This window comes from Agrilus planipennis, unplaced genomic scaffold (genome assembly GCF_000699045.2).
Source record: "Agrilus planipennis isolate EAB-ADULT unplaced genomic scaffold, Apla_2.0 scaffold19, whole genome shotgun sequence".
NCBI classification, from domain to species: Eukaryota; Metazoa; Arthropoda; class Insecta; order Coleoptera; family Buprestidae; genus Agrilus; species Agrilus planipennis.
In genome coordinates this window covers 166,726-183,891 of record NW_020438954.1, presented here as the reverse complement: position 1 = coordinate 183,891, position 17,166 = coordinate 166,726, and the positions used below count along the sequence as shown (strand labels likewise).

General features: G+C 33.9%; 1 protein-coding gene across 3 annotated transcripts in view; it reads left to right on the top strand.

The window, feature by feature from the left end:
* The window catches only part of LOC108743780, a 54,829-nt gene that overhangs the window by 15,123 nt on the left and 22,540 nt on the right, over nt 1-17,166 (top strand). For 2 of the 3 annotated variants that reach the window (XM_025974908.1, XM_025974909.1), the window contains exon 3: nt 8,927-8,963. In XM_025974908.1, coding sequence (XP_025830693.1) covers nt 8,927-8,963 — 37 coding nt within the window. Of the gene's footprint in view, nt 1-8,780; nt 8,964-17,166 lie in introns of all 3 variants that reach the window. The other variant, XM_018479374.2, reaches the window with a different exon arrangement.

Below are 17,166 nucleotides of genomic sequence, written 5' to 3'. Positions count from 1 at the left end.
CCTTTTCTGTTGAAGTGCATCATTCAGTTTGTCCAGCTGATGACAGTAGACTTCCGAATTAATCGTTGTGTTATCCGGTAAAAGCTCAAAAAAAACGATTCCTTTAAAATCCCACCAAACAGACAGCATCACCTTTTTTTGGTGAATATCGGCTTTGGAAATGGTTTGAGCTCTCAAAGCATACAAAAATTATACGGCTTAAATGTGAAGTTGGGTGCAAAAGAATAAGATTAAAAACGGAAAATACAGGAAAAAACGAAATGACTTTCCGAACAACCCGATGTATTGACCTCGTCCGAAAGGTGTAACGAAATTTGGCAATTTTAGAATCCATTCTTCGAAATGAACCTTGCACAAAAGGAATTTACTCAGTAAACCGTTACNTTTTAATTTATAAGTATCGCTTTACTTTATTGTACGATAATATTCTAAATCTATGTTCTACATACCATCGGCAACGGGACCTAGTACCTAATTTACATAAATTATTCACAAAAATGCGTCTAAGTGCTTATTTATTAGGTATTCTGTCTAATAAGTGTTACTGTGAATAAAATTATTGTCGAACGCCTATAAGAAATTAACTGTATTTTGTCACTAAATTTCCGACTTTTATTTTGTTTTTACGTTTTATGCAGAAATAGTATATCTTCATATTCAGGTTCTAACTGGGTTATATTAGAATTGCAAATACCTCCCTATATTTGGAAAATAATGTCCAGCTTGTATTTTAGTGAGTGTATTTAAATTATTTCTACTTCGTTTACGGTTTTTTGAAGTAGGTACTCAAATATACCCATTTAAATTATGCATGTATATAATTAATAGGAATTATATTGCAATAGGTACATATATACAATTGCTGTCTATAAATGTATAACTTACAAAGGAGAAAAGAAAATGCGAATTCTCCATGTTTAGCGGACCTATCAGATTCCTCCATTAATAGAATCAAGTCGTACCTGCGCGATGCATGAAGCAGGTAATAGAATATCATAAACTTTTATGTGGATTCAATGTAGCTTCTACATCTGCCTTCTATTCTAAACGTAGATAACCGTGGGAAGGGACAGGCAGTGTTGCCTTTTCAAAGGGACATAAACTGGTTGCAAACCAACAGACCATGACCTTAACTATTTGTACAATAGCAACCTTACTATTGTACGATCACCAACTATTCCTAAAACATCTTGCTTAAAGTGGACTTCATAAAATTCGATTTTTGTCAATAATTTTCAATCTGCTACAGCTGTAGAATCAATATTTGTAGATCAATTTTTACTAATGACTACGTTAGTGAACAAAATTTTATTAGTTTCTTTAGCTCCTAGTGGCTAATCATTCGTAGTTTATTATTAGAATGACTGCAGTATATTTGCAGCAATTTCCACGTTAGCAACTGATTGCTTCACATCATTTAACATGCGTAAAATGTCAAATACGTAAATGCATTAGTGTGTTATCTCAGCAGCACATACTAATCTCAAAGATATCATCAATATTCACTTCTCGACATCATCCTTCAAGTCCTAGAATATTGTAAATCATGAAATTACCAAACTTGGATCGTTTTTCGGATAGTACGCGCGAACCGTATATTATTATGTAAATGCCTCGTTAAAGGTCGAATTTAGATAAATGTTCAACTTCATTAAATTACCTCATGACTTGTACAGGAAATACTTTAAGTTTCTCTCTGCCAGACACGGTTGGTGTTGAGAGATTGAAGTCTAAAATATTATCTGTAGATACAATATCCCTATCAAATTTCTGTCCACATGGCACATATTGTCCTTTGGAAAAAAAACAAGACCATCACAGTTTTCTAATCGTAATCTACATAATTTGTTCATCATCCTTTTTTCTTGTTCTCTGGCATATTCTGGATCAGTGGAATTCTTCCTAGTGGTTTTGATAAATATGGTTCAAATTGAATGGTTATCTAATTGTAATAAAGAACAATAATTTATCGATCGCGGTTTCGAACTTATCATCAGGATATTGTCAATTTCGGTAAATCGCCGATCGATATGCAATGACCAAACCGAAGTTAGGTGTATTCCATAAAAGTTGAAAAGTAGTAATGCTGTCACGTATGGATTTTTTTCAAGCAACGAAATCACCCTTTTGATTTGTCATTTCACGTGTGCTTTGAATAAAGCTTTCATACAATGGGGCTTTTCAATCCCTTCATGAATTCACGTTCACATAAATATTATATTCAAATGCAGTATTGTACTGTAGTTTTTGGATACCTACTTTTTTCCTATACGTATTAGGTAGGAAGGGATAAACAAGCAAACATGTAATTATTTTATCAGATTGTAAACCTTCTGTTTTGTAGTTTTGCAGTAAGCACAAAAAGTTGCTACTGCACTTGGCCATGAACAAAATGCATATTTTGTTATCAGCGCAGTTATCATGTAAAGGATGATAAGTTCTGAACACAAATGGCACTACGATAGATATTTACATCTGCTTCACTAGACAAATATTTTATAATAATAGCGTTGACTTTCAGATAAGCAAGAATGATAAACTCTGAAACCGTACAAAACAAAATTAATAAAACAGTTATTGTTCTATACCTAAACGCATTTTTATGAGGGAATGTTTAGAAAATGTTACTCTCTATTATAATAACTGAATATCGGTGCTTACAGGAAGAGACCTCAAAGTTGTAATAAACTGAGTGTTGGTTATATTAAGATTGGCAATGGTTTTATTGTAATAGTAATGAAAAATAGTAAAACTCCAATTGTTCTTTATTGGTCAGTAACAACAGAAACGTATTAACCCAAAGGGAGCTTCTTAGGAACTAAATTTTAAAATGTACAAAAGGTCTCTGCAGCCTCCTTAGGGCCATAAAACCCAGATGTAGCCTAAAAGTGACCTCGACGATACGAATACATATTTTTATAGAACTAAACTCATCTTTGATTTCCAACACTGAGTATTCTTATTTTGAAAGGATTATCTTAGAGATCTAAGCTTGACACAAGATTTTTCAATTCTAGTCCGAAATTGGCAACCAATTTTCGACCAAGAATGGCTAATGCCTGGTTTGTCACTTCGGACCAAGCGTAGTTGGCAAGCTTGGTCCACGACTGGACAGCCAATGCTGTACCAAAACATGATGAACAATAGTAATTGAAGATTTTGCAGCCAATATTGCACCAAGACTTGATGAACAACATTAGCCCGAAATCGGGCTGCCAATCTTATACCAAAACTTGATGAAGAAATAATGAATCCAAGATTGGACAACTGCGTCGCTTTCCATCTTGACCAGTACTTCGTTGACCAATACTGGATGTGGTTTGGCGAAACGTTTATATGTATACGTAGCCTTGATACTCGAAATTTGACCAAAATTTGATCTTGACAAACCCATATTAGTCTGCCCAGTATTGGACCAAACTTGGCGAAACTATAATAAACCTAGCCTTGGCATTTGAAGATAGCCTAAACTTTGGACCAGAGTATTGACTATCCCGAATGTAGTATTCTAAACTTCTAGGTCATGTTGCTTGGTGCACAAGAGATAGTGAGGGTATGTAAGAGACAAATCGGGTTGTCTTGTATGACCGAGCGGCATGGCTTAGTGGTTTAGACCATTCCTTAGCATTCGGGAAAACACCGGTTCGATTCCAGATCCATCTGTCTTCGTCCGAGTGTTTCTGTGGTTTCCTTGGTTCACTTAGACAAATGTTGGGGCAGTAATATTCCACAGATAATCTTTCATTCTCTTCTGTCTTCATTTCGCCCGTCTAATCTTTCTGACCCGAAGCACCATCCACCCATTCCCACAATTCCTGAGTGGAGGCTGAAGATGGTCTTCCGCTCTACCTTCCGGAGTAGTCCGGAGGGATTGCCCGCCCACCAGTATTGCTGGCTGATTGGAATAAAACACCCGAAAGTTTTTTTTTTAATTTTGACCTTGTGTGATCTTGAGTAGGTTATTCTACGTGGAACCAATTGTAGGGTCTTGATTAGATTGACCTAACGTATGGTACAAATCAGGGTATCTCCCGAGATTCGTAATATGATTTCGATTTGCGATTTATAATTTCACCTGAACTTGTATCGTCTGAAGAAAACTTAACGACAATAAAATCAACTAGTACCTATTTCAAACTGAATCCGATCTTTATTATTTATTCTTGGTATAGTGTTTTATTTAGAAAATATAATTAGTAACTTACCAACCTGTTTACACAAGCGTTTATGAAGAAATGTTAATTACCAACATANATCTTCATCATCATAAGATCACCTGTCGTAAAGACTTATTGGACACACACCTCCACTCTTTCCTATCCTAAGTTAATCTTTTCCATAATATTCACGGAAAAGAACTAGATTATTTCAATTCATAATGGGTCAAAAATAATCCTCATCAATCCATCTCCTTTGTTTATAGATATGATGCATACTATATTCTTCAAACAGTTATAGCAGTAAAATGTTTATAGGTTTATTTGTAGGAGCATAAATCATCAACAAATCACCCTTCTTGAATCTTCTATTTCCTAATTAAGAACTTACATCTTCGAAGAGGTTAAATCAGTTCAACAGTTTCCAAGGTATTTGCTCATATCATTCGCAGCCAATGAAAATATCTCTGGTTGCAGTTATGAGCATTTTGGAATCTGTAGTCGTACAGTATATTAAATAGTATAATGTCAAAGACAGCGTAGATTTATAATGTTTTTGGTCCAGTGGTCATATAGTATGGTATACGATGTTGACGACACCTCCTGTGTAGCCTGCAGGTACCGTACGGTTACCATTATTATCTGGCCCCAACATGTACATGTTTGTAGCGGTATTATGGTATGGCTGTGTTGGTAACGTTCCACCAACTGGACAAGTAAATTATCGAGGGCAAGCAATGCATACATATAAACATACTTGTGTTGTTTTATATATAATATGCCCACGAGCAGCGAATTCCCGTTAAAAGCCAAATGTACACGAGCTGTAAAATTTTTAAAATCAAAACCAGTGTCAAAATGTTACGCTTTTGTAAATATATTTTCAGAAATTGTCAAGTGGTGGTTAATTTTAAGGTTATTTTATGAACAAGTAAGATGATGGCGGCTATTCGCCATTTTGATTATGTCATGACATCACGAGCACATGCTCCCTGGCATGAATTTTGTCAGAAGAAAGTAGAAAACTTCTTAAAATCTACAAAGCTCTAAAATATTTATATCTGGGAAAATCATTCCTCAGAAATTTTACTTCGTATCGGTGCTTTCAGGTGCATTTGTTTGAAGGGCGTCCGGCAATTTTGAATAAAATATTAGCGGGTTTTACAAGTCATTTCAATTTTTGTATCTACTGAAAATCTCTAGGGAAGTTAGTGTGAAATAATCAATGAAGCAATTCTTAGGTAAAAATAAAAAATTGATTTAGCATTTAAAAGGTTACGATTCCATATTAGCAAGAAGTATCAAGATTAAAATTCCTATATCCTCGAGCAGGATCCAAATTCCATACAGTCAATTGTTTTACAAAGTCGAAAGTCTACGTTCGTCAACTGATTTTCACCAATTTTAAACGTTTTGTTTCCTAGTAGAAATTACAATTGTCGTGTTGATTTTCAATCTGTAATGACGAGTCAGCGAATTGTGCACTTTTTATTGCTCACAGACAGAATAATACAAATTTATCTACTACGTTGACTTGCGACAGAATCGCTCACAAATAAATTAATTCAATACGGTTTTTTGTTGGATTAGATTTTAAAATATAGCAATAAACAAGTGATTGTACTATTTTTATTGCTACATTTTTTTCCGGCGTCACTGTCAAGTTTCTAACTAACGAAGTGTAATTGTTACCTAATTAAACGAGGGAAAGTTAACAATTATAAAATTATAAAAACGCAGTTTATAAAACTAATCTCAATAAATGATAAGTAACTGTTTATGGTGAGATCCACGATAATTTGAAAGGGATTATATGCTATTAGATATAATAAGGCAGTTTGTTATAAAAGACGTGCCACAAACGAAAGTAATAAACAACGAGTGAAAAAAGTTTTGTATCCCATAAAAATTCTACAACTGCAGCTGGAAGCTGAGGCTACATTCTTTCAGAAGCGTCATTCACCCACCATATGTTGTTTTCTGTTCTTGTTTTATGATTGAACATTAATTTGAACATCCGAGAAGAAATGTTGAAAGATCATTTGGAAAAACGTATAATTTGTACGTGTTTGGGAATTTGTTAAAAATTGTCGTAAATTTATTTTTATTGACTGTCCATTTTATGAGGGTATCCAAACGACGTTGTTCTTACTACTCCTGTAGGCACCCTTTTAATTGCTTTCGGTAAAGGAATGTACAATAATACTCTAATCATAGATAATTTAATGAAATCAATTTTATATATATCTACTTATAAGTAGCAATAAGTGTGTTGAATTGTGCAACAGGACGGGACCGTACTTATCTCCGTTGAGATCATTCCATTAATTTTTTTGTTATTGTGCAAACTTGCGAGATATCTCAGACAATAATCGAACCAAACAAAAACCTAAAGTGATTACCATGCATGCTTGCAAGTAAGTTATGTAGGTTACATTATTAAGATCTCGATGTAATAATACATACAGAAACTTCATTAAATTTATTATTACTAAATGTCAACATTCAGATGTAGAATTTCGCTGTGTTTATCAACAGTGGTCCGCATACCAAACAAATGATGACCTCTCTAAGATAAACTTTTAGAAATTATCCATAAAATATTCATTAACGAAAGTCGCTTATGCAAATATTGAAAATAGAAACAAATCAACACAGTTTGATAAATAGTTTACAATAATAATAAACATATCCATAAGAACTGTAGAACGTATGAAATTTTTCTACATAGAACCTCAAGCTAACGATATTATCTTTTTGTGTTTATCAGCATCATAAGGTCGTCAGTCCTAAAATTTGTTGGTCTCGCACCTCAACTCCTTCTTATCCTGAGTTAATCTTCGCATTTCCCTAAAACTAGAACATCCCACATTCTTAACTATTTGCGAACAGTAATCTAATCTAGGTCTACTTCTACTTCTCGTAACTCCCATTTTTGCTTCTAATATGTCTCTGACTAGACCTTCATGCCCGAGAAGGTGTCCTACCAACCTGTCTCGCCTATTTTTTATTGACTTCCAACTCTGTTCTCTTATTCTTTCTAACACCTCTTCATTTGTAACATTCTCTTTCCACGGTATCCTCATCAATCGCCTGTAACACCTCATTTCGAACGCTTCTAAACTTTTCTTTTCCGCCGCGCACGTCGTCCATGATTCGCACCCGTGCAGCGCCGCTCTCCAAACATGCACCTTTAACAATCTTTTTCGAATTTCTAAATTAATTGATCGCGAGCATAGAAGTGACTTCTTTCATCTTCATCATCATAAGATCACCTGTCGTAAAGACTTATTGGACACACACCTCCACTCTTTCCTTTNAAATAATTTCTACACACTTGGTGTCACATTTAATCCAAAGAGGAATTAAAAAGTGTTTTAATATCTCTATAAAATAGATTTTTATCAACTGAACATTGTAGTATGACCAACGAATACCCTATTAAATATTGTAATTTGTTGTTACAATCTATTTTTCGTTAAGTCCTATTTTTAAGTCCATATACATATACTTAAGGTATAAATAATTAACTCGATACACCTTTATTCAAAGACATTTACAATGAACATTCGTTTTTGTTTGTCTAAGTGTAAAATGATTACTATATCTATTAGATAACGACCTTTGGCAGCCTTGGAAATCGACACTTGAATTCTGTGTTCATGTTGAATGTAGCAGCAACACTAATTACATCAATAAAGTAAATTAATAATCAATCGAGATTGGTTCTGTTGTCTGTACCTTCAACTACCTACTGTTTATCATTATTTATGTATCTACTACAACAACCTGCAGTGACAACAAACAAAAACTGTTTAGTAGATATTTGGTTGTGTTTGTAAACGTGTTATTAAATAACGGAAATATCGCATGTCTGTTGTTTTCAAAACAACAAAAATAACAACTATCTCTTATTACCAGGTCGCTTTTGTTCGCATTTTCTTATTCAGCCGCCTTTGTGATTTCGTCCTTGTTGTTCGACATTGAAGTTCCGCGTCTTTTTAGTCGATAGCCAATAATTTTCCGAAGTGCAAGACGTTTTACTTGCAGTTATTTCTGTATTAATAAAGGTAGAGGTATTATCTACGCAACGCAATATTTATTGACCTCGTTATGATTATTACACGTAAATACATATACCTTTAAATAGCAGCATAATAATGGCGGATAAATAATGATCTGCATTTAAGAAGGTTTACATTAATATGTAAATCTGATGGGTTAATCACCTTCATACAGGATTAGAAGTTTCCTTAATCTTAGTTGAAATAAGATAACGTTTGAAAGATCAGAGAATACTTTGGAATAAAATATATGTGCGTATCGCGTGATGATGGGAACTAATAAGCTTTAAATCGCTATCTAGATCCACAGGGACATAGCTAAAGGAGGGTCCGGCTGGTGGCGATGCTTCCCTTGGCCCTTGAAAAATAAGCTGAGTACGTCCCTGTCGGTGACAATAACCTCCTTGAAATAATTAGGTGCTTACAAAATCAAGACAATTTTTTTTAGAAATTCATGTATCTTGACAATCCCTTTTAATACATGCGTATGTATGTATATATGCAATAAAAGATTCTGAAGGTTTGTCCCCTCTAACATTTCGTTCTCGTCGTGTTGCAGGTCGGTGAGGGTGGAATTATAATCCTCCCTGGAGTATCTCTGGATGAGTCAGTGGTCGATGACGAAGACGATTGGCTCCTTCTAGCAGGACCACCTAGTCCTTGTGACGTATTTTTCGTCAACGATAACATTCTTATTGATGGCAGATCTAGTCTTAGGGATAAAGGCAAGAAATCAGTCAGGGTAAGTTCATCTTTCAGCATATATTCTTTTTTAAACGCTCAAATTACAATCATGGATCATGAGGTAATTACATATCTCTAAAGTTAGATCATCAACGAGCGATTTATTTATATAAAACATTAATTTACTATCGCGAATAGAAACATAAATATTTCACATTAAAATATTGATTAAATTTTAATCTTATAAATAGACAATCTAGTAGTTTAAAGTAAATAATTTATCAAATGGTTTTGACATTAATTTTAGTTTATAGTGAAGATAACAATCTCGCAATCAGTATTCTAATGCAATTTTACCTTGCCTAAAAGATACGGTTATTAGTTTTGACCTTCGTCATCAACCAATTTTGCAAAACGAAACAAAAAGTTATATTTATGTAAGAAAGTATTGAAGCATTTTATTTTGTAACATTTAGATGCCGGTTAAAAAATTAAATCCAATAAATAAAGATGGATACTGTTTTATTATTGAATGCAATTCGTGTAGATTTTCTCTTTTTCTCTAGTGTTTGCTTCAATACTTTTTTGCTTCTAATATTAACTATTAGATTGAAAAGAAGATTATAGAATAATATCGTCAATTGTCGTCGGTTAATTTATTCTAATTGGCTATAGACTACATACTGAAATACAAATATGCCAGTTGTTGGTGGAAATTATTAAGCAAGGAGAAATCATCGAAATGGTAGTTACACATACAATTAATTACGTTGCGTTTTACTACATATTATGGAAGTCGGAACGTTAAGTAATTGTAACAAAATAAAAAACAGTAAATTTATTCTAAAAATGCTTGCTAGATATGAGATATCGATTAACTAATGATAAAACTAATTAATTATGAATATGACTTCTGTTTATTCAACATGTTATCGTATTCACAAAATAAAATTGAAAACTGAAGTCAATTGCTATTGAAGTGTTCCTACAAAACGTTTTTTAGGCTACCGTAAAGGTATTTTACTTTATCCATATTTAAACAATGAAGCATATCTTATCTACACTAAGTTATTATATTTAAATAACTTTTCTGTTAAATCACAATGCTTAGGAAATTAATATTAATATATCTATTGTTTGAAAGAAAACACAAAGGAATTGAAAGCACAAAAGAAAACTGATTAGTTCAGATGTTTAATTGTAAAATTAGTACCTATTCTAAAAATATACATCTTATAGGTATATATATAAAATAAAAACTTTGTCGCATTGTTTCAACAGAGAGCTTACGAAGCTATTTTTGTTATAAACTTCTATTTTTAATGACATTGATTCTTTGTAGTACGTAACTATTGGATTGTTGTTGTATTTACTGTCTAAACGACCTTGTCTAGACGTAAAATGATGTAACTATTTTCGGTAATTCCTAGTTCTGGTTTCTTCTTTTTTTCTTGAGTAAATTATGTCTTATTATTATATAGACATTATTACTCTTATTGGGATTATTAACAGATTCGATGTTGTAGGTATCGTAAAAAGAAGTAAATTTTCATTTGTTAAACGATATTTATTACAAGTAAATTACATTTGTCTAACAGATTGTTATATCCGTGGGCCATTATAGTATTTCTTCAAATTTTCACTAAATAACTCTGTTATTCCATTCGACTTTGCTACATACATCGCTTTGCATCGAAAATTCGTCATTATAAGGAATAATAGTCGTTGATATGTTAGTTTCGTCGTAATATATGAGTCGTTACAACCGGAGTTTACTATATCAGATTCGCATTTTTGACTGTGCAAGCTTCATCGTGCGTAATCAACAAAAATCAGGTCAAAACTACATATAATGTATCGGTAAATTTAAAATATCATTAAGACATCCATTTCTGTACCTGTGGGATGTTGCTTTCTATCCGGGATTAACATTAAAATGTCCGCCTGGTTTCAATAATTACACAACCAATCTTGTTCTACTGGAAGACAGGTGATGTAAGGCAAAAGTTCCTCGTATAATAGAGAGGTGTACATTTCTACCTGTTAGTGTCCTGTTCGTTGTTAGTGTACATGAACGTGTAGTATATGGCTAATTAATCGGGTGCACTGGGGAAAGCGCCAAGCCCACTGATCTCCTCCCACGCATAAATAACAATAGATGGTAGGCGTTTTATCGCTACACATCTAGCAGGCTTATGTACGGTATACTTATTTATTGTTGAAGAATCAAAGCATTGCAGTTTACGTTCTACAATAGTCTTCGTGGGCGAAGGTGAGTGCAGGTAAAATAGTGATAACATTCCTTGACTCGACAAATTCAGAAGAAAAAGAGATTAGAACTAATAGTAAAGCCATAAAGTTAATCGTAGACTGCCTAATGTAAAATAAATTGTTTCTGAAGATGCATAACGTAATGCTAATTAATTCTTTGAATCACTAATGTAACAAAGAGTAAGTGTAATCATAAAAAAATGATGAATATGCAACTGCTGATGCTGGCTACGTAGGGCAAGCTAGTACATCTGTCTGCAATAGATTTTAAGAACATTTCCATGTACGTAATTTATATATTAAGTATGTCTAATAGTACAAGACTACTTGCAATATAACTGCTATAAAATTAGATATAGTATCAATTTTACCCTCGTTGTTTAACGACTGAAATCAAAATCGTATAGGGTTTTTTATATTTAGGGTTTCCAAAATATAAAATTATTACACATTTGTAAGTAAATAGGTCTGAAGAGTTTTAACCTGTAACCTGTGAATTAGATTATACTTATAGATATTTAAAACGTTAGCTTTTCAATTGTTTGAACTTAATGTTATTCTCTTAATCTAATCTGAACAGTTGGACGTGTCGAATATGAAATGGAAGTGTCACATTTGTTTGACAATGAGTTAGAACACTATTCTCAATTAAATCGAACCTACGTTGTAACGAATTGAGATCGATTGTAAGTGCTTTCACTTCCACGACAATAGATTTCCAATAACTATCTGGAGACATTTTCAATTTTTGTGTGAAAGTTATGTTCTCCAACATTTCTTTTGCAATTGTATTTAAATTACCGTAACAATGATGGCCAGTTTTATGAGGATCTTCTTTCTATACTCCAATCAGTAATTTCTTTCTTTTTAATCAGGTTTCCTCGCATCCTGATTGTCGTTTTACGTATTAGGTGGTTACTAAACAATTTTCATTTTATAGGGTTGTTCGGAAAGTCATTTCGTTTTTTTGTCGAAAATGAAAGACAGTTTTCGTAAAATAAACAAATACTTTATTAAATTATATATTGACCGTTCTGGTCCAACACCTTTTGCCATCTTTCTGGTAGTAGCATAATTCCACGCTCATAAAATTTTTGGTCTTTGCTGGCAAAAAACTGATCGAGGAGGTTTTTGACCTCCTCATTTGAGGTGAAGGTTTTACCGTCTAAAAAATTTTGGAGTGACCGGAACAAATAATAATCCGATGGTGCCAGGTCTGGAGAATATGGTGGGTGTAGCATTGTATCCCATTCAAGCTGTAAAAGCTTTTGGCGAGTGACCAAACTTGTGTGAGGTCTCGCGTTGTCTTGGTGAAACACTACACCTTTCCTGTTGATTAGTTCTGACCTTTTCTGTTGAAGTGCATCATTCAGTTTGTCCAGCTGATGACAGTAGACTTCCGAATTAATCGTTGTGTTATCCGGTAAAAGCTCAAAAAAAACGATTCCTTTAAAATCCCACCAAACAGACAGCATCACCTTTTTTTGGTGAATATCGGCTTTGGAAATGGTTTGAGCCGGTTCATCTTTTTTAAAAGGGCACCAACCAAAACCTACTGCGTAGAATTAATTGGAATTTTTCACACACAAGCCTTGCCATATGAGCTCTCAAAGCATACAAAAATTATACGGCTTAAATGTGAAGTTGGGTGCAAAAGAATAAGATTAAAAACGGAAAATACAGAAAAAAACGAAATGACTTTCCGAACAACCCGATGTACTGACCTCGTCCGAAAGGTGTAACGAAATTTGGCAATTTTAGAATCCATTCATTGAAATGAACCTTGCACAAAAGGAATTTACTCAGTAAACCGTTACGTTTCGATTTCCTAACACAAGCCAAGAACAACATTACACTTCTTCATTTGTCAGTAATTGTACATTATATTGTTTGCAAAAACAAATGCATCGTGGTGAAGGGGGACCAAAGAAGAATTTCGACAGCACGAACGCTTTTAACACTTTGCCTTGCATCACCGTTTCCTACTTTACCTATCACGTTTGTCCTTTATAGTAGAGTACAAAACGATCTCAAAAATCATAACTACATTTTGTTGTAAGATGAAGATGGTAAATCGTGTCGCATTTGTTAACAATATTAGTGTATAAGGGCGGTAAATGTAAGGGTGAGTTGATATAATAATAAAAAAAGGAATAACGTAGAGTCCAGTCGGTTGGGGAACAATGGGAGAATTGAGGGCACAGTGGAAGTCAATGATGATATGGAAATATAGGATGGTAGGACATTTTCTGGATTATGAAGGGCTAGTTAGTAGCTTATTAGAAGCAGGAACAGGAGTGGACAGGTGCAAATGAGTTGTGGTGTATGGGTCTATGGTTCAGTGTAGGAAAGTTTGGAAGTTCGTGTCCAGTCATCTAAAGGTGCTTATACTTACTGTAATGGTCTTTAAAACTGTTTTTATGTCGTAGGCAAAGAAAATTGCAATCACAATTTTTTGTTTTGAAGTTTTATCGGAGAGGCAATTGAACACTAAGAATACCAAGACCATGGTAGACTCGATGGTTTTGGTTACTCATGAGTTCAGGTCTTTCATACCATAGTTTTGCTAATTCGTGTTGATGAATAAATTTATGGGATAAATTGAACTACTCATTTGAAGTTGTAAAACCATCTATCTGTCAATTGTACCATGAGGTACCTACTCAAGGGAATTACTGTTCGTTTCAAGAAGTTAGAGATATGCCCCTTCCCTTTATTAGGATGCGCCCCGTAGCATAATTCCAAATTCAGTTATATTTGTCTGCGTAGCTCATTTCTCCACCGATCATCGAGCGAGAGCTAGACAAAAGTGTACAGTACCATTTGCAAAATTATTTAAACTGCCTCGTTAAAATTTAAGAATATGCTTTATTTAAAAGCATATTTAGCCAAAAATAATACCAAGTGAATTAACTTAACGCTTTACACACCTATAAAACTTTTGCTTTATTTTCTATTGTTAATTTAAATGCATTTTTGTTTTAAGAAATTGCTAAACATTTTCGTCTAGTACTGTACAGTTCTAGTCGATCTCCTAAGACCGCCCATCGAGAGCTCTGCTCGTTCGAGCTTGTTCCAACTATTTCTGTCTTGCTCACGCCTAGTGTGTATTCTTTCTATCTTCGCGCAGATTTCTTCAAGGTCACAATTCAAACAAATTGAAATGGGCTGTACTTCTTGTAGTTGTTATCGCCATAGAATTTTGTCAATATTTCCGTCCATATGTCCATGGCAGGGAAGTATTTCGCCATTGTTGGCATCGCATTCATTGTGCAACCCTTTTTCTTAAGAACGTCGATTCGTTGCCTGAATTGCTTGGGGTGTATTGTGAAACGGAAAACAGAAGAAGAAAACGCGAAAGAATGCACTCTTGTTGCATTTACCTTCGGCAGGAATTCCGGCTGTTACAAAAAGGCCATTATAAAGAACATGCTTTTAAAGCTGCACCGTACATTTCCTAAATGAATTCTTTGTTAGGATTCTACAGCACATACACTCATGAATCCTTTTAATATAATGGTTGTACTTTATGCGCCAAATGAGAGTTCCAGACATACAGAAACGGTATAGATGTGGAATTTACTCTTGAAAAGGTTAAAACGACGCGACTGGTGGGTTTTGCTTTGTTAAATAATGAAAAAGAATGTGGCTGTATTAGCAACACATGTATAATTTGTTAGTCACATTGTGCTTTTTGCAGTTTTTTACCATTTAACGTGCACCTCGACTGAAGCTTTTCAAAGAATTTTTAGTGTTTTAATTAATCAAAATTGAAGAAGACAGGTAGAGAGACACACGAGCGACTCCATAAGGGTTCCGTGTTCTCATTCGAACGTACGGAACCCTAACTCGAAAACCAACTTAACGCTGTACTTAAGAAAAACATGTTCTCCCATAAATTCAAATTGCAAATGTAAATTTAAACACACAGTATTGTTTTGTTGAAAGATTTACCACTTTATGTTCAGACTGGACTACTTATTAATTTTCCTGTAATCTATAAGAGTAAAGAACTATTTTCAGTATTTTTTTCAAATTTTAGGTTTAGCAGTTTTGGAGTTAAGGAGAAGGGGATGGTCAGTTTTCATCTATTTTCGTAAATAACTTTAAAACCATTAATTTCAAAATTGTAAAAAAATATATTTGAGACCCTTACAACAAGCCCTTTCATTTGATATGTCACACGGTACATTTTGCAAAACTTTTTTCTTTAATGTACTATTGGCTCCCCGAAAAATTAGCCCCATGTTCAAAATTAATTTATTTACGTTATGCGTCCGTGTTTGGGTCACAGAAATTCATATGTGTACTTAATTTCAACTTAATAAGTGCAGTAGATTTGGAGCAAATTGACTGACAGACACACGAGTGATCCATTAAGGGTTCCGTTTTTCATTCGGGCATACGGAACCCTAAAAACAACATGTTCTTGGGAAGTAGAAAATAGATAATAAGGCCAAAAAATAACAAAATTATTATCATACTTTTATTTAGATTTTATTTATCCAATTTCTATTTCCAAATGATTTAAAGAAAATTTGTCTTTTTAATATTGTGTAAACTTTTTATCCTGAAATCCTAATTAAAATTATCCAAGTATATAACGACATTCATAAAAGTAAGAGTTTAGATTCATTTTTACGAAACATCATTCGATTTCATTGCCCAAAGGTCGAATCGTGAGAGTTCAGTTCATGAAGAACAACTGTTATGTTACAAATTAATATTCAATACCTTGACTGAAGATCGTTTCAAGAGCATCTGGGCATTAGCACTTGCTTCTTCTCGAAAACAAAATTTTACGATTATAGACATTGAAATTAATATTCCGTAACAGTAGAGAAAAGAAATCTAATTTTGAATGCCAACTAGAAAAACATCCGCTTTTAAGGTGTGTTAGAACAAGAAAGCGCCGACAGATGTAAAAATTTGTTGGTAATTTAGGATCTTTGACGGAATTATTTAGATAAATTTTTAGGAAAACCTTCTCAGTTTAATTAATTTATTAAATGCATGAATTAAAAGGAAACGTGATATATTCAGGAAAATCTTTGACTCTACCAAATGATTAAAGAAGTTACTGTCCTTTTCAAGGATATCTATAGACCCGATACACGAACCCACTCTTATCTTGGTAAAAACAGTGACGTGAGGTTCATGACGCAAATTTATGGGGATTTACTGGTACTGGAAACTGAACCCTACCTACAGTTTAACAAAATAAAAAAACCCAAGGCAATCATAGCCTGACTTATTTCACCAAAAAATACTGATTATATAATTTTGTCAAAAAGAAAACATGAATTAAGAAGAAAAAATATGCTATAGAACCCGACTGTCGGGGTAGCTGCTGGTGAACATTCTACCACTGTAAGGGTTCAATTTTGCCTTTTTATTTTCTTTTGGTAATACAAATTACAAGTACATATTTATTAAGTATTTGGTATTTGGAGTAGTAGGGGTAGAAAGCAGAAGATAGCGCAGGGTAGAGTCGCCTTCAATAAAAAGTCACTTCTATGCGCAAACGGTTAATTATAAATTCGAAAAAGATTGTTTAACGTGTATGTTTGGACCTTGTCTTTATAGGGGTGCGAAACATGGACGATTGACGCGTTGGCAATGAAAAGGCTAGAACCTTTCGAAGTGTTGTGTTACAGGCGAATGATGAGGATACCGTGGATAGAGAAGGTTAGAAATGAAGAGGTATTAGAGAGAATAGGAGAACAGAGGACTCTATGGAAGTCAATAAGAAATAGGTAGGATCGATTAGTAGGACACCTTCTTAGGCATGAAGGTCTAGTCAGAGACATATTCATCATCATCATCATAAGGTCATCAGTCTTAAGACTGGTTGGACACGTACCTCCACTCTTTCCTATCCTGAGCTAAACTTCGCATTTCCCTAAAACTAGAACAGCCCACATCCTTAACTATTTGCGAAGAGTAATCTAATCTAGGTCTACCTCTACCCCTCCTAACTCCTGTTTCTG